The sequence below is a fragment of the Cryptotermes secundus genome, unplaced genomic scaffold (genome assembly GCF_002891405.2).
Source record: "Cryptotermes secundus unplaced genomic scaffold, Csec_1.0 scaffold5, whole genome shotgun sequence".
Taxonomy (NCBI): Eukaryota; Metazoa; Arthropoda; class Insecta; order Blattodea; family Kalotermitidae; genus Cryptotermes; species Cryptotermes secundus.
The window spans coordinates 4640407-4665638 of record NW_019724742.1 but is presented as its reverse complement, the minus strand read 5'-3'; the positions used below and the strand labels follow the sequence as shown (position 1 = coordinate 4665638).

General features: G+C 37.8%; 1 protein-coding gene and 1 long non-coding RNA gene across 2 annotated transcripts in view; one reads left to right on the top strand and one right to left on the bottom strand.

Annotated features, from left to right (window-relative positions):
* The window catches only part of LOC111862655 (cilia- and flagella-associated protein 44), a 62620-nt gene that overhangs the window by 26575 nt on the left and 10813 nt on the right, over nucleotides 1–25232 (top strand). Inside the window, exons 10-23 of the mRNA XM_033750741.1 lie at nucleotides 219–492; nucleotides 1112–1331; nucleotides 2582–2855; nucleotides 4336–4505; nucleotides 7355–7573; nucleotides 10118–10221; nucleotides 10775–10796; nucleotides 11158–11344; nucleotides 12521–12709; nucleotides 14294–14491; nucleotides 16589–16881; nucleotides 18215–18458; nucleotides 20559–20733; nucleotides 23045–23219. Of these exons, the coding sequence (XP_033606632.1) occupies nucleotides 219–492; nucleotides 1112–1331; nucleotides 2582–2855; nucleotides 4336–4505; nucleotides 7355–7573; nucleotides 10118–10221; nucleotides 10775–10796; nucleotides 11158–11344; nucleotides 12521–12709; nucleotides 14294–14491; nucleotides 16589–16881; nucleotides 18215–18458; nucleotides 20559–20733; nucleotides 23045–23219 (2744 nt within the window). The remainder of the gene's footprint in view (nucleotides 1–218; nucleotides 493–1111; nucleotides 1332–2581; nucleotides 2856–4335; nucleotides 4506–7354; nucleotides 7574–10117; nucleotides 10222–10774; nucleotides 10797–11157; nucleotides 11345–12520; nucleotides 12710–14293; nucleotides 14492–16588; nucleotides 16882–18214; nucleotides 18459–20558; nucleotides 20734–23044; nucleotides 23220–25232) is intronic.
* Nucleotides 236–23154, bottom strand: LOC111862656. The gene is made up of 4 exons (XR_002842465.2): nucleotides 23078–23154; nucleotides 8585–8672; nucleotides 7320–7397; nucleotides 236–311 (listed from the first exon to the last, which is right to left on the bottom strand). It is a non-coding gene; the product is annotated as an uncharacterized LOC111862656 (long non-coding RNA).

Below are 25232 nucleotides of genomic sequence, written 5' to 3'. Positions count from 1 at the left end.
CTATTACGTAGCTTTGAATTAATTCTTAAACCCATATTTGAGTTACATTGATCCACTAATAACTAACTTCCTTGCTTTGTGACCAGCCAAGTGCTGGCTCAGAGATGAAGTTCCAAACTTAATTAACTGTAAAGAATGCCATTGGGAATTTTATGAAATGTAGCCTTTTGAATCTTGTTCACATTCTGTACCTGATTTTTCAACACTGCCTGTCACAGATGAGTACACTGCTGGTGTCCTGCTGTGCTGGAACATTTGTGGAAGTGATCCTTCCAGAATATCCTCAGGAATATACAGATGTTTCCTTCCACCTGGTGAAAACCAAAACAAAGAACATCACATTCCAAAGTTGCAAGTCACAGATCCGCAGGGACATGAACTTGAAAGAAAGAGAGGAATGGAAGTTGAAGAAACTAGAAAGAGAGAGAGAAGAGATGGACAAAACCAAGAAAGAGAATCTTGGAACAGATATTGATGAAGAAACATTTCTAGGTATATTTAATTATATCAGTATTGGTAGGGCAGAGCTTTCCAATTCTGCCAGTAGGCAAGATGTGGTAATGTAATGAAAGTGAAGCAGGTGAATTTGGATAGATTAGCAGATGTCTTGATATGTGAATAGGGAAGCTATTGCCTTGATAAATGAGCATATATTGTAATATATTTATTTATATATATGTGCAAAGTGTATATAAAACTCACGTTGTGTTCATTAACTATAACTAAGATTAACACGTTTTCTGCCTTACTTTTTATAAATAATTGTTAAGTGAAGAGCTTGGTGCAGCTTTTATTACAAGAGATAAGTGCTTCTGTTGTGTGTGACCTGCCTCCACTCTTCAAATCACCTCCGTCCCTTCCAGCACTTAATCTTTTCATATTTGTCCCCTTTCTGTTTCATCACATGATTAATTAACTTCAATGCCATTCATTTTAGTTTTTTAAAAATCGTTTTCTTTTGACAAATAATTCAGTTATTTCTTAGATGTCATTATAAAATTAAAATAAGAAGATCATAAGAAATAGTACTATCACAACATATATACAAATCAAAGCATTCCTGTACTATTATCATCGGTACTCTGCTGAAATGTCCTCTTTCTGTCATCAGGTGGTTCAGAATGTGAAGAGGAGTTGGCACCACTGTATGTTCCTGAAGTGCCCAACACAATTCTCTTTGCTCTGTACACTCCAAAGGATACAATATGGCTCTCTGTAGCTGGCTATGATGCAGGTTACATGTATGAATTTGACATGGATAAGAAGGAACCTGTGTGTTGCACTGTGATAGCAGATGCTGATAATATTGAAATTTACAGCTACCTCTTCAAGTAAGTGTTGAGGGCAGCACTGTACTGAAGTCCCGCTGATCTCCCTCAAGCTCTTCTGCTTCCCCTCTAGCTTATCCTATTTTCCTTCTGCTCACACAGATGTTGATAGTGGTGCCCCCATCTGATGACAAATTCCACTGCACTCAATGAAAAACAGCTAGATTTTCTCATAAATTTATCGTGAAATTTCCAGAGGCTATAATGAAAACTGCTACCAGTGTTGAACTTCTTCAAATAAGAGTCAAGGAAACAGTAATAATAATATTGTTATGTAGTTTGTGTTACTATAGACAGGGTGTGGATTTGTGAATAGATTGGCCACTTATACACACAACTCATAAGTACTAGTAGTTACAGCGCCAACACTAATCACCACAGCACCTGCTAAGCCTTTTCCAGCCTGCTGTGTCTTCACCAGCCGTTCCCTGGGAACGACTTCTAACAGCTTCAAATGCTCACGCCATTCCCGGCTGGCCACCATCTCACAACTTAATTTAAACTGACCATGTCCCTTGCTTATAATATCTCAGAACAGACCATGCAGAAACATCCTGTTCCCTTTGCTATAGTCCAGCTGTTGCTGAAATTGAAGGAAGCAACAGAGTAGCTGCAAGGAGTCAAGAAACATACAGACAACTTGCATTGTGTATAAAGGCCATTCTACATAACTAGCACTGAATGTCTTGGCCAGGTGGGTAGCATTTCTAGTTCATATTCAGGAGATCCCAAATTCAAATCTCAGCCTGGTGATTAGCTGACCTGACTGATGTAATACATACCCCCAGGGAGATTCCTGGTACTCATTTCTGTTAGTGGCTGTGCTGACCCCAGGGCCATAATGCGGTTGGATGGCTTAGGTCAATTCAAAACTCCAATGATATCATCAGGAATCGAACCCATGACCTTCCAGCTTGTAGCATAGTGTCTTAACCAACTATGCTACCACTGGTAGATTCAAAGCCAGAAATCCATGCAGATGCATTTACATCAATAAACTTTAATCTCATATATTTCTCTTCTCTCTGATGCATGCTAATATCTTCATTTCTAACTTTATATCTCCATGCCACTCATATACTGGCCTCAGAAATCACATGTGCACAGCCTCTAAATTTTTCCTGTCTTGGGATCTTAGAATCCATGCCTCATTTCCATATTTGATCGCTAGTTTAGGCACTATATTATGATGTCATATTTTTATAGTTATGAATTAATACACATATTAATTTTAAATCAAACTTTTCATACAGCCACAATAAGAAGTATCTAATACTGGGCATGCAAAATGGACAAATCCGAGTGAATCGCGTTAATCCAGACAACCATGCAGACTTGTCTGATTACTGGCTCTACTCCATGCACGATAACACAAATGGAAGAATTCGCCGCATGTGTTTCAACTATGATCACCATTTCATGTTCAGCTGTGGAGATGATGGCAATATCTTTTCATATCACGTGAACTTTGAAGATGAATATGATTATATCATACCCTCGAAGGAACATATTGCATCTCCTGGAATTGTAAGTCTGGATGATTTTCATGCTATTAAGTATTACATTTGAGCCAGGGGGAAGAATGAATATAGGTGATGGAGCTTCAAGCTGACTACTTCTTCCCCCACCATACCTACTCTGAAATCTTCTGCCTGAAAAATGCAGGCATGCCTGCTTGTCATTCATAGTTGTTTACCCAATTTTTATTCGTTATTGTTATTGTTGTTAATACAATATAAGAAATTTTATAGTATATACTATAATTAATTTATGTCAGTAGAAATTCATAATATCTCCAGATGTCCAAAATAACAAATCAAGAATGCAAATTAGAGAGCCTGTGGAAAGATGTAGAGCCAGAATCCAGAAATCAGTTTGTGGGACTGGGGAAAGGCATACTGAAGGGAAGTAGCTGTTAAGTATATTGCTGGGGGAGACTCTGTATTCATTCTTTCCCTTAACTGACTTCAGTTTTATTTTTTCAAATTTAATAGACTATAATTGTGCTAAATGTGGTGATGCACACCTGAGTCATTAATGACTCAAAAGAATGAAAATGATGCATATTTCATGATGTTAAAAGGAAAAAAAAAATTGCAAACTCTAAAGGACTGGTTTTCAGATGACCAAAATATCTGTCACATATTTTTATACCATTGCTTATCAAACTGAAATGTATCCACTATTATACTAGAATTGAATTATCACTGGCATGTCTTCTCAACATATGTAATACATATAATACTTATTAAAACCGTTACATGTTTCAACCATTCTTTTTCATTGTTAAGTTGTAAACAATTATAATACACTTGACACTATTTTATCATGTTTTCTTGTAGGTTACCTTATTTGGATGGATCCATTTCAACTTGGTTTACACTGTGTTATACAACTAAGAATTCTGATTGTGAGATTTGATAAGATTACTGAAAATTACTGGGTTTTCGGACTTTGTCCATTGTCCAGTGTTCCAAAAACTAAAAAACACAACGTTTCAGAAACTAAATCTGTTTCCATTCCCAGGTGAGGGAGGAGCCCCTACTGTGTTGGTCCCTTTAGAAAGGGCTAACCTCAGTCACTTTTCTAAGGGACCCAACAGAGTAGGGCCTCCCCCCTCACCTGGGAACAGAAACAGATCCAGTTTCCCAAACATTTTTTCCAGTTTTTGGAACACTGGACATTAATTAATGCCATCTGTGAGGCACTAATGGTAGATATGTCATCTGTGAGTAAAATATATAATGCCGCAATGTTTTCCACATGAGCTAGTGTCCCCTACACAAACATCGAAAGGAAATATGTATTAGCTGGTTTTTTTATGTAAGATGCTTTTATATTTTACAGTCTGCTCCATCTGAAAATGAAAGCTTGTACTTTTGTGTACTTTCATGTTATGCAGTCTTGTAATTTGCAGATGATTGCTCAGATACAGTGAAAATAATTTTCCATGTAACCTTCTGACCATGATCATAGGAATTCAAACACCTTCTTTACAAAATTTCAGCCAATTCAAGAGAAAGTTTCAGACATTGAAGACATAAAATATCTAAGTCTGGAAGAAACAAAAGCCAAGGCTGAGCATGACAAAAGGATAGCAGCAGCCAATCAGAGAAAACAGAAAGTTCTCCAGAGATTAGAAGAACTCAAAATTAAATTTGGGGATATTATCTCCAGGTAAAAAAAAATGGCAGTAATTTTTTAGTTTGTGTCATTTACTTTTGAGATCATAATATGAAGACGCCTTTTTTTTTTTGTGGGAATCATGTTATACAAAGAACAGGATATGCAAAACTCTAACTTGGATATCAAATCTGGTCTCTTGCTTTTAAGGAAGAACACATATTGAGTCCTAAGGAAAATATTTGGACTTCTGTGGTAACATGCTGATGGGAATGCAATGGATATCTCATTAACACTCCATCTCTCACACATCTGTACCCTGGCCTGTCCATTCGTTGCAAAACAAAACAGGCGAGGCTGATAGGACAAAAGAATTTTGTCTTAACATGACTAGCATGCCCAGGCTTAGGCATGAAAATAACTCTGACAACCCTCCAGAAAAGTGGAACATATCTGAGTGCAATACAGGCTTTAAATATTTTCACGACTTGATAAATGTGACCTCCAGACTCTCTTGTTAAGAAATGTGAAAATTCAGTCTTCTAATTGTGTTTTCTAGGCATTAAAGTTGGAAACTGCCCACCCAACTTTGCTGTAGGACACTACCTGTCCAGCCAGCGTGTAGTCTCTGGCCTCTTGATATATGAGCCCAAGTAAGGTCCCTGAGCAAATCCACCTTCATTTATCGCTTTAGAGTCAGGAAAATGACTTTCCAGCATAAGTTCACTGCTTTCTCTCCTGAGGATGTATATTCCCTTGAAGGAAGCAACATGACCCTGAACATAAATCTGGGATCATCTGCAAGGATTTTATGGGTTTTATGGTTTAGTGGAATGATGAAAAGACTGGGTTGAGAGAGTCCCATGGTATTGCAGTCTCAAATGGACATCCTTTGGCATGTCCTGATGATAATGCGGAGTGCTCATGGGATGATAACTGACATGAAAAAACTGAAGTGGTTGGAGAAAAAACTTCCACTTTATCCATCACAAATCCCTTGTGGACTACCTCAATACTGAGTTTGGGCTTCTGCAGTTAGAAGCATGGCCATGGAGGTACTAAATGGTTAGAAAATGTTTCACATGGTACTCAACCAATAGCTATCAGACCAAAGGTTTTTCTTGAGAACACTCAGTTATATACAAATACAAACATGCATTTTATAGGATTCTGCAATGCTTACTCAGTGCACTTTTCTGTCAGAAGAATACTTTGCAGGATATGCTACAAAATGTATTTATGCCCTTAAGTAATGTGGGCCAAGCGGCCTCCGTAGTCTAGGGGTAATGTTCCCACCTCATGACTTAAGGTACGTGGGTTCAAACCCAGCGGAGGTCGTGGAATTTTTAAGGGCAGAAAAATTCAGGGAACAAGTCCTCTGGGAGGGACTTTAAGCCGTGGGTCACGTGTCGTAGCTTTATGGCACGTAAAAGAACCTCATGCCTCAAGGAGGCCTCTGAGCCAAATTATAAGGATATTTCCCACCCAACAATAGTCTCTAATGCCTCTGGTAGATGGGGGAAGCATCTAGATACTGCTGAGCCAGTAGAGGCTGAACTCGCTGGCTGAGTTGAGACTGATGGCATNATTCTTTATTATTAATGTGCCGAGTCAACAGCCGCAAGGCCAATTACAGACACAGCACAGTGCAGAAGAATGAATGACATTATACACAATCTTATTAAAAGTCGAATACAAATTACAATAATAATGAATAAAGTAAAAGTAAACAAACAAATAGCTGATAATTATGACAGTAATAATAATTTCATTATCATTAAACTAAGTGTTATTACGAATTCAGTGATAATAATAGTAATGTGGGCCTTTGATACCCACACATTATAAATCTTCTATAACAGAGGGATCAAATTGCATCAAAATCAGACAAGGAACTAAAAAATTATAGTTTGATTGTTTCATTCTGGTCCGTCACACTAACAATTACAAACAGGAACAGTGAAAACAGCACAGCAGCTACGAGCAAACCCTGGACGATATAAAGAACCTCCATATCAAGAGAGCTAGGTGGCACAATATCTGCCCCATATAAGAGGGACGATGGGAGGACGAACACGAGCCTGCATGGTTTACGAATTTTAATTATTGACAATACAAAAAAAAATTTGATTAGCATCAAGAAATTTTATACAATTTTTTAAAAAACTTTACATTCCCAGGAAACTGCTGTGTTTGTGAAATGTTCTATTTTGTGTACTATGTATTGTAGCATATAAGTGTACGTACTTTACGTCTAAACAACTTATGTGATGGTGGTTTCCTATTTGTAGTGATGTTTGCCCTCTGAAGATGGTCCACAGAGACCGAAACATGTAAGGGTGTTAAGTTTTCATGTAGTAAAAAACTTACAGGTCGCATTGGACGGAGTGATTTATATTTGTAAAAAATTATACATAAATTCAATTAGGCCCTCAAAATGAAATGAAGCAAATGCATGAGAAAGCAAACAGGCATTTAACACTGACAGAACTGCCATATGTACACTTTTGTTATATCTAAGAATTTAAATAAGATACATGAGAGATAAGATTTGGGGTTCTCACAGCAGTGAATACTGAGATTAGTCTTCTGGAATGTGATACCCTGTAGTCTGGTAGAAAGATATCAGACCATATTGGTGCCATGTGCCACAACACCATAATGTATATAAAAGTTCTTTCATGCTGCTAAGTAGAGAGACCCTTAAAATATTTCACAAAATTTTGTATGTCTGTTACACTCAGTTTGAATAAAATCAGTTTGGCAGTTTGAATACTGTTACTAGCAGATGGACAGAGGTTGTCATTGCTATGAGAAGCTCAAATCTCATTGTGCTTTATGAGAAAACTGTTTCATTGTGTACTTAACTGTGCATCTGTCACCGAAGTTATACATGTATACAGGAACATGAGGTTGCCAGAGTCTCAACGGATTCCTAGGTGTGACCTGGAAATACATCCAGACATTACAAAAGATTTGGATGGCACACTTGAGCAGGAAATCGATCTTGTGAAACAAAAGTTTGCTTTTGAAGTGGAGAAGAGTAGACTGGGGCTACAGAAACTTCAGGATTACTTCATAAATGTGCTAGATTCTATGACAGTCTATGTCTGTAGTATCAGGTAAAGTCCCTCTCAATGTATTTGTCATTTTAATGGATATAACTTTTTCCTTGAAGCATTCATACATAAATTAGGTATAAAATAATGATCTCCAGTAATGACAAGACATTTTCACTGCTCTGAATTGTAATTCACAGTAAATGACTTATTTTCATACCAAGACAAAAGTTGTTTAATATCTTTAGAACAATGACTAATAAAAAAGTATTACAATTGTTAAATTGAAGAATATCTTGTAATGGTATATGCTCTAAACAGTGTTACTGTAGGCATAATTATAGACGTTTCTTCTATAAATGAGCCTGTACTGGGTCTGTGCTGCTTCACTATGGCAACATATATGCACAGTGTCTGGCAGGCTAGCACATGTTAATACAAACACTGATATCAAGAAGTTGAAACCCAGTCAACAGCACCCATAATAGAGACAGGTCCAGTTCTCTATTTCCAGATGATTAAGGTTAATTACTTCTTAAAAATATTTCAAAGGAGATGGATATAAAATTTGTAAACCAAATGATAAAAATCACATGGCGTCTGGCTATACAAGTGTTCTATATCATCATCATCATTGTTGTCATCGTCAACATAATCACCATCGCCACCACCAGCCAATATTCAAGGAGTCAGGCCACTTACTGACCCATGTTGACCTCATCCATCCACTGATCTCCTCAGAGGTCTTCTACCTTGAACTATATGATTTATTTTTAATGGCTTAGAATGTCTGTTTCTTGTCATCCTGTTAACATGTTGAATCCAACTGGTTTCATATATCAATTTCTTTTTCAGCATGAGTTCTGTTTTAACTATTTTATTATGCCTTCATTTATTTCATGGTCCTCCCAAGTGCATTTCACCATTTGTTCCACAAATTTCATTTTAGTATTTTGTATGTAATTGATTATGTAAATGGTGATTCACTTGGAGGAGGCCACAAATTAACAATTATAAATTGTGCAATAATTCACTAATGAAAATGAAATGAAGCAACACTGAGCTTGTGCTTACCTGCCTGGTTCACGCCGTTTCTGCAGCTGCTGCAATCCCTCCTGACCCACTAGCTGTGACAATTGTCAGCATGAAACATCTTGTCATTCTGTGGAGGGTAACTAATTTCAGTATCTTCACTTACATCAAGGCATGTACTCATGTACTCACAAGGTTTCGCTTTCATTAGTAAAACACATACACACCTGGATGCACATTTACATGCAATTGTACATGTATGTATATGTATGTGTGTGTACCCTTTTTACCTGCCTCTTATATAGCCTTTCAACAGCTGTTGCTGCTGTTATTTACTTATCTTCACATACCTCCTGTTCTGTCAATTTCTCCTTGGTGCTGAAGATCACAGCCACTTCCTCTTAAAATGTTTTACAACTGCCCAAGCAAAGGAAGTCATACCGATCCTTCAAGAAATAACCCTTACCTATGAGAGGAGTGGTGGAAGGGGCAACTGTGACAGTCAAAGCAGCTTATACCTGCTCTGGAGTGGCACTTACTGATTTGGAGACAGGCTCATTGCACAAGAAGCACAGATGTTAGTTAGGTACTACAATCAAAGGAGCAAATCTGGAAGGAGTTTTGTGTGATCAGTGACAAATACTAAGAGGTGCATCATGACAGATTTAAAGAGAGGACATTATATGTTGAAAGAATCCTTACTGAGATTTTTCACGGTTTTCTCAAGTAGCTACAGGCGGATGTCGGATAGAATATTGAAATAAGCCATGATTATCTCCTTCCACACCCTTGTCTAGTCACCATCCATGACCACTTTCCATTCCATACTAGTCTATAATCACTCTGTTTTCCAACTGCTTTTTGCTGGTATCTTGCTTGCCTTATTCTTTGACCCTGAAAGTGGAGGCAGGACGCCCCTCTGAACTTCTACCAGACTACACAGCACTAAATTCTAGAAGCTCAGAAGCTAGTACTCTTCAAGACTATAATAACACAAGAGTTATAAAATTATTTTTTCTTTTTTGGAGAAAATCGTCCCACTGTCATTGATTGAAGCACCAGTATAACTACTTGATCTCAGTGTTTGCTGCTATAATATTAGAATGTTGGTATACATTCTGCGATCTGTGATATGATGCTGTTTCATCTTTTAGACAGGTACCAACATTTCAGAGGGGCTTGATCTCTGCATGTTCTACCCTGCAGCAGGCTGATCTACCAGCAACCCTCTGGGCTTGTACCTGAGACTCAACCTGGACAATGGTTATCCTGACTGAGGCTTTCTGTGTTTTCTCAGCTCCTTCAGGCATATGCCAACATGGTACCTCAGTTAGGCCACAATCACTTCCTTCCAAATCCTTTCCAATTCATTATTCATCAGTCATCCTACTATATAGCCTAGATACTGACCACATCATTAAATACAGAAACATACGCAGGGTTCCTTCCAAATTTTGGCACCTTCCTGTCAGACAACTTGGCATTGCAACCTATAAGACAATAATCTTAATATTCACTGCCATGGGAGCCTCAAAGCTGATGTATAATGTTGATATTTGATATTTTATGTTTCAGAACAAATAAGAGAGTGTCCACATTTAGACAGAGAAAGCTTGGTAAGGAATTTGATGATGCAAAGGCAGCAGTGCAGTTCAAAATAGAAGAAGCTGAAAAGAGAGGCAGGTAACTTTTGAATATGTGGAAAATATGTTAAATTAAAATTGTACTACAATGGAACCCGGGTTGTAAGAATTGCCATACAATTTCAATCCAAATTTTTTGCACATTTAAATTATTATCTGGAATGCAAACTTATTTTTAATTGAAGTTCAATATTACATTCCAGTCTGTGGCACTTCTTTTTTTAAATATATATTATTTGTTTTAAAATTATTTTACTGGCTTTTGGAATTCCTTCAGTGATGACTACAAAGAGTACAGTTTTCTGTGTTGCAATGCTGCACAGTTTTGAGATAGACTAACATTTTGAGAGAAAATACTTTCTCCATCCTAAATGCTGGAGAAAAGGACAAGCAAGAAACTGATAGTTGCAGGCAGCAAACTGAGCCAATCTGACCTGATGGACTGTACTGTTAAAATTACTTGCTTTCATAGCTTTGGAACAAAAAGTTTAAAGAAATTATCCAAACTGTACTACATTATACTAATATTTGTTTTGTAAACTGTGTTAAGACTATGTACTTATGTGACTTATCTCTCATTTAAATTCAGACAAGCTGGAGGATTCTTTAAGGTACTGTAATATGAAAATCAAATTCTAATAAGTTTTGCATGTACTATTAAAAATTAAGATTATGCCAGTTGAGATGAAATATGCTTAGAAATAAGGATAATAACATAAACAATTTTAATATTGCATAATTTTATGTATAGTGATGTAAGATTGTTTTTTTTTATATAAATTTAACACTTTTTTTTATCTATTTTAATGATTATAAACTGTACATATATATTTATATTTGTATTGTACTATATTAATTATGTGACTGGTTCTATATCTATGTATATGGATTTATGGAATATACAATAAATGAATGAATGAATGAATGAATGAATGAATGAATGAATGAAGTTGTTTTATGTCATTCCTAAAGGTCACATCAAATCCACATAGTACAAGAAGAAGCACCAGAAGAGGCAGAAAGAAAAATTCCTCAGATGGAAGCTTTTCTCAGAGCAGTTCCAACCAATACTCCTGAATACAAAGCCAACAAAAAGTTACAGAGACTGGTAAAAAAATATATGCAGAGAAAACAGAGAGAGGAACAAAGGGGGCATGAGGTATGATTCATATTGCAAGTTTGGGTCTTTGAATTGCTTTGTGTAATAAATCTGTCAGTGACATAATCATAGATATTTTAGAACTATTATCTTCAACGCTATCCATTGTCTGAGTTTGTTATACCCATTATGTTTTAGAAATCAGTTATATTTTAGCTTTAAGTGGATAGGATATGAAATAAAACCCACTGTACTGGACCTCTTTGTATCATGAAATGGACATGGTTCGATTACTGGCAGGGCAAGGACATTTTCATCTTCTCCAGAGTCTCCAGACTGGCTGTGGGAGCCTGCTCAGCCTCCTATCCAATGGCTCCTGAGGGCTAATTCCCTGGAGGAATGAAGGTCTAGCTTCATGTTAGCATGCTAGCTCCTAGCTAGCTCTAGCTCACCTCTAGGCAGTGCTGATTTTAAAAATGCGCTGAGCTCTACCCTCACTTCCCCATATGTCTACATGGAATGGTGCTTATTAAGCAAAGAACAGCTTTACTTTTGTATTTACATATACATAGGTCAGCCTGTGAAAGTGCTTGGCAGTGAACCTGGGGGCAACAGTACAAAATTGCATTAACAAGAATGGAAAGTTAACACCTGTTAAAAATTCTTGAGGCTTAGAGAGTAGCCTGTTGTTGAGATCCTAGAGGGTTTCTGCAGCCGAGCAGAAGAAACACAGGAGGTCAGAAATATGTGTGTCAGAATGCTGTAATGATCATTTCATGCAAGCTGCGATGAAGAAAAAATATATGGCATTTCTCATCATAATGTGGGCATTTCGTCAGGATATTCAAAACTCTAAGGGTTATGCGAAAAGAACATCCTGTACCAGAGATTTATACACACTTGGTCGTCGACTTACGACCTATGCGACTTATGACCGGCCGCACTTACGACCACAAAGGAATGAAAAACAAAAGATGATTAAAATGTAAAAGTTTTTAAAAATAAATTATAAATATGATAAAAAGATTAGAAAGTTTAAAAAGTACTTTTAATAAATATAATAAAAATAAATATATGGCTGACATACAAGCAGATAGACTTACAACCTGTCAGTCAGAACGGAAGTCAGGCGTAAGTCGACGACCAAGCGTATGTCTAAATTACAGTATTTCAGTTCTTCTTTAATTTTTCAAGACACCAACCAAATGAACTGAACAATTCCATGGTATCTTACAGTGGGATGTGCTTCTTAAACAGAAGCCTGATGAAACAAAACCGCACCCGGATGACATAGCAGCTATCACAGAGGCAGAAGAAGCTATTGGAGATTACAAGCTGAAGTCAGCACCAAATTACAGGGTGCCTAATCATTTACGCATGACAACAGTCAAGAAATATGACCAACTTCTTGAAGCAAGAAAAAGAGTAAGTTGATTATTAGAAAACATCTTGAAGCAGAATGTCATTTTTATACAAATAAATAACATTCTTTCTTTCCTTCTGGAAAGAAGCTTTTACAGTATTTTTTAACACTTTACAGCGCAGAAGTTGCTGTATGTATCATCTGCTTCATCATTCTGAAATTCTGCATTTTGTCCATGCAATGTATTTATGTGTTTTATACAATTCTAAGAAAAAAAAAAGGATTATTTCCATAAACCATATTTTCATAATGCTCTTTGTACTGGTGATGCACTGTGTTTTCTGCGATGTATGAACTGACTTTTTTATATTATTCAAATGAACTTCATATTTCAAAAGGTTACAAATATGTACACTATCCACAAAGAGCTTGCACACTCAGATGGAGTTGCAAGAGTTGCGCTGTTTGAAGGCATACCATATGTCTTAAGAGAAAGAGGGAAACAGTGGCAACACGGTGATAATTGGGGTTCTAAGACCGGTGACTATGATGATTACTTGTTCGTGAATCTAACACCATGCAGTCCGGTAGAACATCACTAGAGTTTTGGGGCAGTTTGCTGCCTCCATCTTCACAGTAGGAGCAAAGATGGCTGAACCAAGGTCCCCATAACACTGAAATTAACTACAAGACTTCATGATATCACATCTTAACGGGTGAAATGAGAAATCAATTATTTGCACACAAATGCTTCAGTGTAACCCCCTGGCACTCAGACCTGAGGACTGCGCTGGCGAGGGCCAGCAGCAGTTGTAAATGACAGACCCATCCTCTCATCAGAGAGGATGTTACATAAGGACTATGACCACAAGTGTTCAGTTGAATAAATTATTGGTCATGAGTCTCAAGCGGCTTGTTGCCAAGATGAACTGATTGGCAGTAAACCGCCAGTTGTAACGTAACTTTGACTCTGACTCTGCAGTCAGTTGTCAGCAGTTCAGTTCGGTGAAGTAATGTGAAGTAGCTGGTTGGTTGGTGAGAGTTTGGTTGTCAGTTGTCAGTTGAAAGTCAGCCTGTGAAGAGAAGACTTGGAGCTTGGTGTGAATTTGCCACCAGCCTGGGACCCAGTTAGTTAAGTTGTCAGTTGACAAAGAGTTCTACATGCGTGGCTGTGACAAAAGGACCTGAGTGCAGGAAGCTGAAGAATAACCACTAGTAGAAGCCATTGCCAGGAAACAGCTAGTGGAGACTGTAATAGACTGAGGAGAGTATTCTGTGTGTGTCAGTTGTCTGTAAAGTGTAGTTCTGAGTGGTGTATACAAGTGGTCAATAAATCCATTCACCAATCTATACACCATGTATAGTCACACACCCATGAATAAGTGACAATATCCCAGTTGAAGACTGGGTACTTCTTCTTGTATAGTATTATTTGGTTAAATTCCTGTTTCCACAACTACTATGTTTCTGGACATTATCCATTGTCATGTTTTTATTCAAAACACTATCCTGTTTAAATAAAAACAGAATGATTGATAATATCCAGAAACACAATAGTTGTATTAATATACCACTCTCACAGACTTTTAGATCTTATTTGCATCTATTTCTGACTGTACATTTTGAGACTTGTATGTATCTTGCAGCTATTCCTGATCAAAGACAATTTCAACAGGAAGGTTTATGATCTTCGGAACAAGAAGACTGTACTTATAGAGAGTTTCAGTGAACTTAATGCTACACTTGAATGCATCCATAAAGAACTGGAACCAGTGCAAAGAAAGTTTCTATCTGACATTCCAAAGTTTTATGAAGAACTTGAGTTTCCAGAAAGGGGAACTAAGGTAGGTTGTATGAGATTTGAAGTTCTTATGGCAAATACTGGGTCTTTTTGAATGTGAAATGTATTCTGTTAGATAAATAGACAGATAGGAACCTGCTGTCTCCATCTTCAAGGTAGGAGAGACACCATCATAAGGATGGATGAAGCAGGTTCCTCCAAAATATTAGTAACTATCTATCAGACTACATGGCAACATAGGAGACAACAATCTCAAGGTAAGTTTGTTTGTTATTGATATAAACTGAAATAAACTCATTATGGCTATGAACATATTAAAAAAATCGAAATCAAAATTTAAAACAAAATTTCAACCTAATCTACACTAACAGCGAATTCAGTAGTGGCATTTCCTATGCACTAGTCTGATTTGTAACAACAGAATTCAACATACGCTGATGATATTTAAATTAGGCCAGTTTCTAGGAAGATTCTACCCATTACATAATAAAACTATGACCAAAGAGGCATCAAATGCAAGCATGTAAAGTTGATATTGTATTTAATTAAGCATCACACCATGTAGATGTATGGGAGACTGGAAGTATAGCTAGGATGTCCACATTTCCCCCGAGGAAAGAGTCCATATTACCTATTGGATAGAAGTATGAGTGGGCCTCAGAGCCAGTCCAGATGCAGTTGGGAACAGAAAAGAGGTACTAAACACAAAGTGTGGTAACAAGATACAGACAACTGTCAGAAAGAGGACACTTTGAAACCATATAAGAACAGTGAATGAAAGCCTCAGTGATGAACACACAGACATAGTCTCCTTCTGATGACAGCAAAACTTATTTCTTAATGAGATTTCAAGTGGGATGCAACACCATGTGCAGTGCCAGATGTGGGTCATAGTTTGATAGGAATTTGCTTGAGAATCTAAGGATGGTTTGTCTGAAACACTTTTGTACCAGACTACACAGAACACATCCCAGAACATCATGGTCTTATTCCCTAACATACACCAATGTCAAGTGCAGGTTATGCAGCGTCACATGTAAAATGAACCATTGATTATGATGTATACGCTCCTGTTATAGAGGAATCATATAACTTTAATTGTTTCTTGCATCCTGTTGTGTATTTGATCAATATTAGAGTCAATTTTACCGACCACACAACACGTTTTTATTATTATTACACTACATGTTTCGACCTCAAGAGGTCATCCTCAGGTGTACGAACACAGCTGTATAATTACACGCAAGCGTGAGCCTGAATAAGATACAGGATCGAATAAGTGAGAAAGCGAATGTGATTGCGTGTAATTATACAGCTGTGTTCGTACACCTGAGGATGACCTCTTGAGGTCGAAACATGTAGTGTAATAATAATAAAAACGTGTTGTGTGGTCGGTAAAATTGACTCTAATATTGATCATATAAGACTTCAAGTTTTGTGGTGACTAAAGTGGTAAAATCTTATCAGAGGCTAAACTTGTCAATTTGTTACTGAAGTTCACTTCAGAGATTTTCTCTGTCTCGGTCGTCAGGAAGTAATTGTCTTCATTTTGTAATGAACTGGTTTGTGTTACAATTTTGTAACATTTTAGCAATATGTAACATGCTTTATGAGATCTGAAGTCACAGCTATGAAGATTGCTGTCTTTTGGGGTGTTACATCATGCAGTTTGGTAAATGGTTTTTCAGAGCAACCTCTTCTGTGGTAGTAGTGAGTTCCTCCAAAACTTTGATTGAATAGGTGCCAGACTACACGGCGTCACAATCCAATCTTTGTAACGTGAATTGTTTTCTAGCTGTCTGCATATTCAAGATTTACAGTTATATTCAAAAATTAAATTTCTGGTAGAAAAAACTATGGAAATTGAATTATAAATTATGTTTTATGAGATACTTAATCTTGTAGAATTAGTTTGGATTTACAGTTTTGCCATCTTTCTGTACAAAATGTTTTGTAACAATTTTCCTGATGACAGGAAATGTTCTACAAGAAATATCATATACAGACTAAAATTCATTTTCTGGACAGCTGTAATGAAACTTAGCTATGTGTCTGACTCAGTGACAGTATCACATGTCACCATATTACATTATGCTATACAGGCTGCATCATGTGATTTGAGTGCTCTTTGTTTCATCAGCTGACTGAAGAGGACAAAGAAGCATTAATGGCACAGAAATTACAGTCATCTGACTCTGATAATCCCATGACAGATGGCGCAGCTGGTGATACAGAACCTGTAGATGAAGAGTATGAGGCTGTCCTGGGTTCACACTATCCACAAGCTGAAGTAGGAACATTACAGCAAAATATTTGCAAGCCATACTTTGCAAGCGAGTGCCATGTCTCAACAGAACAGCTGGGAGCACTGGCCACTGAAGATAACACTGTTACAGCTTGGGAGACTGAGCTGTGCAAATGTAGGATGAAGAGGTGGGCTCCTGTCCTTGAAGATCTGGTAGAAGTTTCAAATATTTAACAGCGTTCATACCAATAAATGTGATACTTATAACGAAAAACATAGGAAGTCTGTTAGATGCTAGTAACGAGGGTGGTCTGACACAGCCACAGAGAAAACAATATATATGTTGATATTTTGTCACCAGAATGCAGGACAAAATGATACCATAAAGACACCCAATAGATCCTTCGAAAATGTGGCAAAATTCACATGACAATAACAACTCAAAATTTGATTAATGAGGAAAAGATGAGATCAAATTTTGGAATGCATGCTACCATTCAGCTCAGAATCCTTTGTTTTACTTTCTGCCATCTAAAATGTAAAGATTAATTCTTCATGGAGCTGAGCCCTTCTTAAAAAGCTGCCAGTTGTTCAGCTATTCGAGAACTTCCCAGCATTTTATGGAACCCAAAGGTCCATTACCATAATCACAATATTCCTCCACTGGTCCCTATCCTAAGCCAGGTCAATCCAGCCCATACCACCCCATCCTATCTCTCAAAGTGTGGAGTGAGGGGAAAGAAGAAAGAACTAAATTAAATTGTTACACTTAAGATGGTGTTTATCTTATATATATTGTGCGAGTGTAACAGGATGCTCAAATATAATATAATATCTCAAAGATTCACTTTAATATTATCCATCCCCTACATCTTTGTCTCCCTAATGGTCTCGTTCCTTCTGGCTTTCCCATCAATATTCTATATGCATTCTTCTTCAACCCTTTTGTGCAATATGACATGCCCAGCTCATCGTCCTTGACTTGATCATTGTAATTATACTTTGTGAAGAGTACAATTTATGAAGCTCCTCATTATGCAGTTTTCTCCAACCTCCTGTCACTTCATCTCTCTTCAGTCCAAATATTCACATCAGCACCCTGTTCTCAAACAAGTTAAAGGAGAGGGAGGAAGGAAAAGGAGAGGAATAATAAGAGGACAGACAAATACAGAGGATGGGAAAGCAATATGAGAGGAAGGATGAAAGGAGATAAAAATACAAAATGAAAAGAGTAAATAAAGAATAGTGCTGTGTGGAATTACAAAATATATGATTTTCCCCCAGTGGATTAAACCTATGAATGTTCTAATAATTTGCAGCCAGATGATGGGGCAAATATGATGACAAATATGTGTTGTTGTGGCATACAATTAAACTGTATTTTATCTGTAAACAACAACAAATTAAAAGACTTTCTGTGAATTTTCAGTATGCATTACACCGATGTAATAATATTTACCATTTTGATTAAATTAAAGTTAAAATTGAAATTGAAGAATTTGGTTTCTGTTTGCCTCTTAGGAAACTCTACGAACAGGATCAGATATTGACTGAAGCAGGATTGAAAATTGAAACTTTTGACAAAGAGGTTGAAGATTTGTCAAACCTGAAGATAAGAGTTGCAGTAGAAGCAAAGTTTCTCGAGTTGCATTTACTCACGTTGCAACAGGAACTTATTATTCTCAGAGATTTTGAAGATGTGGAAGATGAAGTATCAAATAGAGTTCTTAATTCATTAAAAGAAAAACATGAGCTTGAAAGAATGGTATGTCTCATCCTTGTCTTTAGGTTTCCACTGCATGTGTTTAATGCATGACTTCAGATTTTGAGATTTGTCATGTCACATGTTGAAGCTCTTCTGTTTCAGCATACAGTACCCTCAGTGTTCTCAACCTCATGATAACAACTGCATTGTGTACTGAGACATTAGAATTGCTTTCAACACTACATTCCGAAAGCTGAAGTTACACAGGTTATGTCTCATGCTGAATTTAAATCATTAGCAAGCAAGCTACAGCAGGTTGTTGCAGAAGTAACAGTTTACCTCATATAACTGATATATGATCTCTTTGTTTCCTCATGAATGACACGTCTTCCTGGACTGCTTCTATGCTGTCTACAGATATAATTTAGAACACTCCCATCACTCCTAATTAAAAAGAAAGTGAAAAGTAAAGCTATCCCTGTGACAGGCCATGAAGGCCCATATGGTTGTGAGACATTGAGGGTCCCACATTATCCAGACAATCGGCTCAAAGATGGTGGTAAAGTTGTCAGCCTTACATGCCGGCTGCGCCTTACTCCCCAGGAAAATTATTTAATTAATTCCTGGTACTCATTTCTGTTAGAGGCTGAGTGAACCCCAGGGCCATAGTGCAGCTGGAAGGATTAGGTCAATTGAAAAAAATCCAATGATCTCATTGGGACTTGAACCTGTGACCTTCCGGCTTATATAAAATTAGAAAAAAAAAATGCTATATGCTATATGTTGTAACGCCTGCATAGACCAAAAAAAAAACTGGAGAATGTGAAATGTTTTAAATATTTGGGTAGCTTGTTAACAGATGATGGAAGGTGTACTAGTGAAATTAAATCCAGGATTGCCATGGCAAAAGCTGCATTTAGCAAGAAGAAGTATCTTTTTACCAGCAAATTGGACTTAAATTTGAGGAAGAAACTAGTGAAATGCTACATTTGGAGCATAGCTCTGTATGGGGCTGAAACATGGACACTTAGGGCAGTAGATCAGAAACATCTGGAAAGTTTCGAAATGTGGTGTTGGAGAAGGATGGAGAAGATCAGTTGGACCGATTATGTGAGAAATGAAGAAGTGTTAATTAGAGTCAGTGAGCAGAGGAATATCCTATACGAAATAAGAAAACGGAAGGGTAATTGGATTGGTCATGTTTTACACAGAAACTGCCTTCTAAAAGAAGTTATTGAAGGAAAGATAGAGGGGCGGATAGAAGTGACAAGAAGACAAGGAAGAAGACGTAAGAAGATGCTGGATGACCTTGGGGACAGAAGAGGATACTGTCATTTGAAGGAGAAAGCTCTAGATTGCATTAAGTGGAGGAATTGTTTTTGAAGAGACTGTGGACCTGTTGTCTGACAGATTACTGATGATGATGATATGCTATATGCTCCTGCTGTGACAGCATCATAAAATGCCCCCCTCCCAAAATTGCCCAACTGGAGAAAAAGTTAAGTCAGTGAAGTTCTGTATCACGAACCTTGTTTGTGACCACTATAAAGGCAAAGAAAGCTTCAGACATCAAGGAACTGTATCAATCTATCACTGCATTGTTGAATATTTTCCTCTTTGATTGTTATTCACATCTCTTTATGCAGGAACTCGTCAAATATATTTTGGGGGAGTAGAATACTCATTTCAGTTTCCCAATCTAAGAGATTCCCCTGTTTTGTGTTCATAAATAAATAAATAAATAATGTATCATTTTTTGCAATTTAATATTTGTATCGCTCATTTTAATGTTCAACCCATGTTTAGCAAATGAAAGTCCAGTCCCTACATAAAGTCTGTACCTTGATTTAGGTTTACATTTACCTAACTGGAAGATTGGATATCCCCCCCCCCTGTTTTCAGGGTTACTGTAATGCTAATGGAGGCCAGTCAAGCCAGACTGAGTGCACCTCAGTCAGATGGTGTAAATGCACACTCATCTCGTTTTTAAACCACTGTCACACTGCATGAGTCAAGTCAGATTCAGCCTGGCTACATTCCATTCAGTCAGCGTACCAGCAGCTTTCAGGTTATGTGACTCAGCAGGTCATTTACAAATTAGACTCCTTATACTAGCAGGAGAAAGTAATTCTTCCCCTTCATGCTGTTCTTTTGTTACAGATTAATGACTTGCAAAAGCAAGTTCAAATAAAGCAAACAGAAATTAAAGCCCTGCTAAATAAAGAGGTAGAATTTCAAGATAGGTTTCAGATGGCAACGAATAACAGCAAGTTTTCTGACTTTTTGAGAAAGATTTACAAGTATAAACCATCAAGAGTTCGAAATGCTGAAGACGGTAAGAGCTTGAAACAAGCAGTAACAGTAAATATATTATACAAATCTACACATGGGTGCTGCCAGGGATTTTTTTCTGATGGTGGGGGTTAAAATATTAGTTTGCAAATGTATATTTTAGCTTTCATGAATATTTTTTATGGATCCCCCTAGAATTGTGCCAAAAAGTATGTTTCAAATCCTTTGGTATTAATATTTGACATAATGCATTATTTTTAACATTGATTTTCCCAAAAAACTTTAGAGGGGGGCAGATACCTGGCTTACATTGTAGTTTTCCTCAGTCCCTCCAGGAAAATTCTGGGATAGTACCTTAAATTAGGCAGTGAACACCTTCCATATCCTTTCCAATTCATTATCCAATCATTCAGTTCTACATATTCTGAGGTACTGACAGTACTGCTAAATAAACTGAACCAGAAGTTAATCAGACCTTGACAAACTTGATCCAAGCAGGAGATAAAGCATTCAGTCTTGTAAACATGTTAATGAACCTCTAGGTTACATAAGAGGAAGGAAATTTTCTTGAGTAGCTGATCTGTTAGCTTCTCAAGAATGTTTCTGCTCCATGGAGTTAGTTAGCACTGTGTTATTACCCTGTACTCACAGGATCAGTAAGTTTTGCAAAGAACACACCACACAGCACATAAAGGTAATCTTTCCAGGAATATTACATGCCTATTCCTTGATTAAATTCCTCTGATAACTCCATCTCCCTCTCTATGTGTACTTGCATAAAGCAAAGGCAGAGCTATCCCTGGGGAGGCCCATAGGATTGTGAGGTGTCAATGTTGTCACATTTTCTAGACAGTCGGCTCACAGAAGGCAGTGAGGTCTCAGCCTTATGCACTGGCTGACTGCCCTTTGCCCCCAGGAAGATTCCCGGTACTCATTTCTGTTAAGGCTGAGTCGACCCCAGGGCCATAGTGCTGCTGGAAGTATTTGTAAATTGAAAAACCCATAACCTTCCGGCTCATAGCCTGGTGCCTCAACCAACTACGCTACCGCGTGCCCTATGTGTGCCTGGAACTGTCCAGAAAATTCGTGCTTTAAATGTTTACTATACAGTAAGTTGTCTTCAGCAAGCACCTTTTTGAAGCAGTACTACACTTTGCTTAAGAGTTTTGTGGTCTTTTGTTAAAGTTATTTTACAACAGTTTATCTCAAGTATTGGTATATGTCTCTTTGAAATAGTCATGATTTTAAGACTATTGTCTTCTGGGACATGATGTAGTTTAGTCTTGGTGCGTAAATGCCAAACGTCTGGAGGAACGTGCTGCCTCCATCTTCAAGGCAGAAGTAAGTCAGACAGTAAAAGCTACACATATGAGTAATATAGGGAAGAGAGTATTGGGCCAGGGCTCCAAGTGGTCAAACAGGAGAATGTGGCTCTGAAAGGGGGAGTGACAAGTCACTGATTAACTCCATGGAGCAGAGTCCTTGAGAAGCTAATAGTTGCTCAGCTAATCAGGAAATTTTCAGCATTTCATGGACCTTGACAGCACAGCACACTGTTCATGATAGCCTGCCAGTTGTCCCTATCTTGAGTCACATCAGTGCAGTCCGCTCCCTTCTATCCTGTCTATATCCTCCCACCTGTAACTTTAATTTTGTCAAGGTGTCTCATTCCTTCAGGCTCTCCTAATGACACTTTATATTCATTTCCCATCTCTCCCATGTGCGCTCCACGCTGTCTTTCAGATCCCCTTCAGTTTATAAGTCTAATACAGTAAACCCTCACTGAATGGTTACAGTCAATGCAGATGAAAATATAAGAAATACTTTAAAAAACACATGGCATTTAGGAGCAAGATGACTTTCAGACTGTGTTGAGGGCAGCTGGAGAGACCGAAACCATGCAAGAAAATATCCAAGATTGGCTCAAGCTGGATGAAGGAGACTGCGGATTTCACTTTCTGACAGAGAAAGAAAACTGCTGCAATGATATTTTTGTATTTATTTTCATCGGCACTATCTATATTATTACATTTTCCACTTATTAGTTTTCTAACATGTTTTTGGCCTTTTAGTGCTACCTTTTGCTTCATTCATCCAGATTAGCAAGGGTTTACTGTAGTTGGCAGGGAGTATCAACTACACGATTGCAAAAGGGCAATTATATAACTGGAACAGGGCTGTAACAGTGCTCTCTGAAACAGCGGCATCTGGTCACGAGAATGAACGGTGTCACATACTAAAATGACAGTAATATTAACATTCATCACCCTGAGAACATCAAATCTAATACTGCTTTAATTTTATTGAACTGTTTACAATTGTTTAAGCTATTATTGTTAGTGAATTTATTTCAGGCTCAGAATTAAGCAACTGTTTATCATCCTCACCTTCAAGCAGCAATGAGTCACTTGATAACACAGCCAACACTGGGTCAGAGGGGCTTGGTCCAGTCACACTGCATGAAAACACGTGCCCTGAGGGATGTGCGCAAGACCTCTACAATATGACGTTTGAGCTGAGAGCTGAACGGTGAGCAGTTAACATAATCGCATAGGTTAAGCATGCAGCATACATACTGCATTTGAACTCTGTAACATATGATTCAGTTTACTTTACTGCTTGACATAAACAGTATGGACATAGTAGGCTGATAGGAATATGTAAATGTCAAAATTCTGATTTGGCTGTCTCCAGACTACACGTATATGACATTACAACCAGAAGATTGTACTTCTTATAGTCACTGTTGTGAGAAGCTCAACCACCACATGGTAATAAACCTTTGTGCACTACAATGAGACAGTTTCTTCTTTAGCTGAATGTGTAACATTTCCTCAAGAATGATTCTACTCCATTGAGTCAGTTAGTTATGTGGTTGGTTGGCCATAATTTTTTTGGTATGCAACTACTGTTCCATCCAAGTTTACTCTGAATGCCATGTAAGTGACATTTGTAGGCAACATTTCATTAACTTAATAATTCCAAATCTGCCACAGATTATTTGTGTTATTTCCTCCACACTGTTTTGTTCCTGTGGTTACTGTAGAAAATACACCTGACTTCACTTGCTGCTTTACATTGTTTATGTCTGTTGTGCAAGATGCTGAACTGTTTATAATTGTCCTATATAGCCACTTAAAAATCCTTGAGTTTGTATCAAACAAAATGCATTTTTCTTTGTTTCTGGACATGCACCCTGTGAAGCTCTTTTTGCTTCCACTTTCAAATGTTGTCCTCTCCCATTTACAGTTATTGTATTTTGTATTTTGGGTGCATCAAGGTATACCTTTCATGTCCTCCAGGTGACTCCTCAATCTATGTGGGATTTGAAAAGTGTACCTAAAATATTGAGAATATGACCTTCTGTGATATGATGCCATGTAGCCTGGTAAGTGAGTACCATCTTCCAGGTAACAGAAGAACTATGTCTACTCTTGTGGCGGCAGCAGGCACATCTGCAATGTTGACACTTATTTACAGAATTACGCATTGTCACATCAGAGAGGAACAGAGTCTTAACATTTCCCACTGTGAGCACCCCAAGTATTACACAGTTTTCCTGTATTCTGATGAGTTCTGCTCCAAAGGCTTTCATGAATGTGTTGGGTAGGAGAGGTGAATGTGGTGATGCCTTCAACATTTAGATATTATTTTAACTGGTGAGCAAAAAATGTGGAGCTGATGTGATGTTCCACTTGCATCATGAGGTCCCAGGGGATGCTTTCTAGGTGACGTATGTTGAGTCAGACACTGGGACCTTAGTGAAAGGCAATTCCATGCAGAAACTGAAGAGACTGTCTTCTCCCAGTATGGTAAACTGAATCAAGATCTTCCTGAAATTGGGTTAAGTTTTCCATACAAGATGTGAGGGCTAGGATTGGGGGCAGGGAAGGTGTTCGTGTGCTGCTCTATCAGACAGCCAGTTTTACTTACTGTTGGTCACAGCTGATTTGTGGTTTTTGGCAGACCTTAAAAAGTTAAAGTTTCAATGTCCATATCTGTCATGCATTTCTGAATTTCTTATAGAATGTATGAACACTGAATGAATTTCTTGGTATGTGTTTCCACTTATCTGATGGGATTGACAGAGGTGAGTTTACATGTAAAGTCCGCTAGGAGGATGGTGATTTTTTCCAAGCACTTCACTGAATCTATGATGACAGCAGCAGTCTCCTTGTCTTATTGCTTGTTCTTCTTGCCAATCAGTGATGGATTTCAGAATGCAGCCAGTTTCATATCACATCTCATGTACAATTGTGGGTGAAATGAGAAACAGCTGCTTCTATTCCAGAGAGTATTTTCTGCAGTAATAACAAAATTGAGGTGCCTTGCAAGGGCCGATGTGGCTCCGTTAATGTTGAGTAGAGGTTCAGGTGCTCTTTAAAGACATATATACTGCAGCCAGGTACGAGGCTCTACTTCCTTGTGAAGATACAGCTTGGTCTTTCTTAGGCTGCAGCACTACACAGAGGTCAGTGGTTAGCATTATGCCCCAGCTGCATTATTCCTAGGGAAAGGGTCCCCAGTGCAGATTGGGTAGGA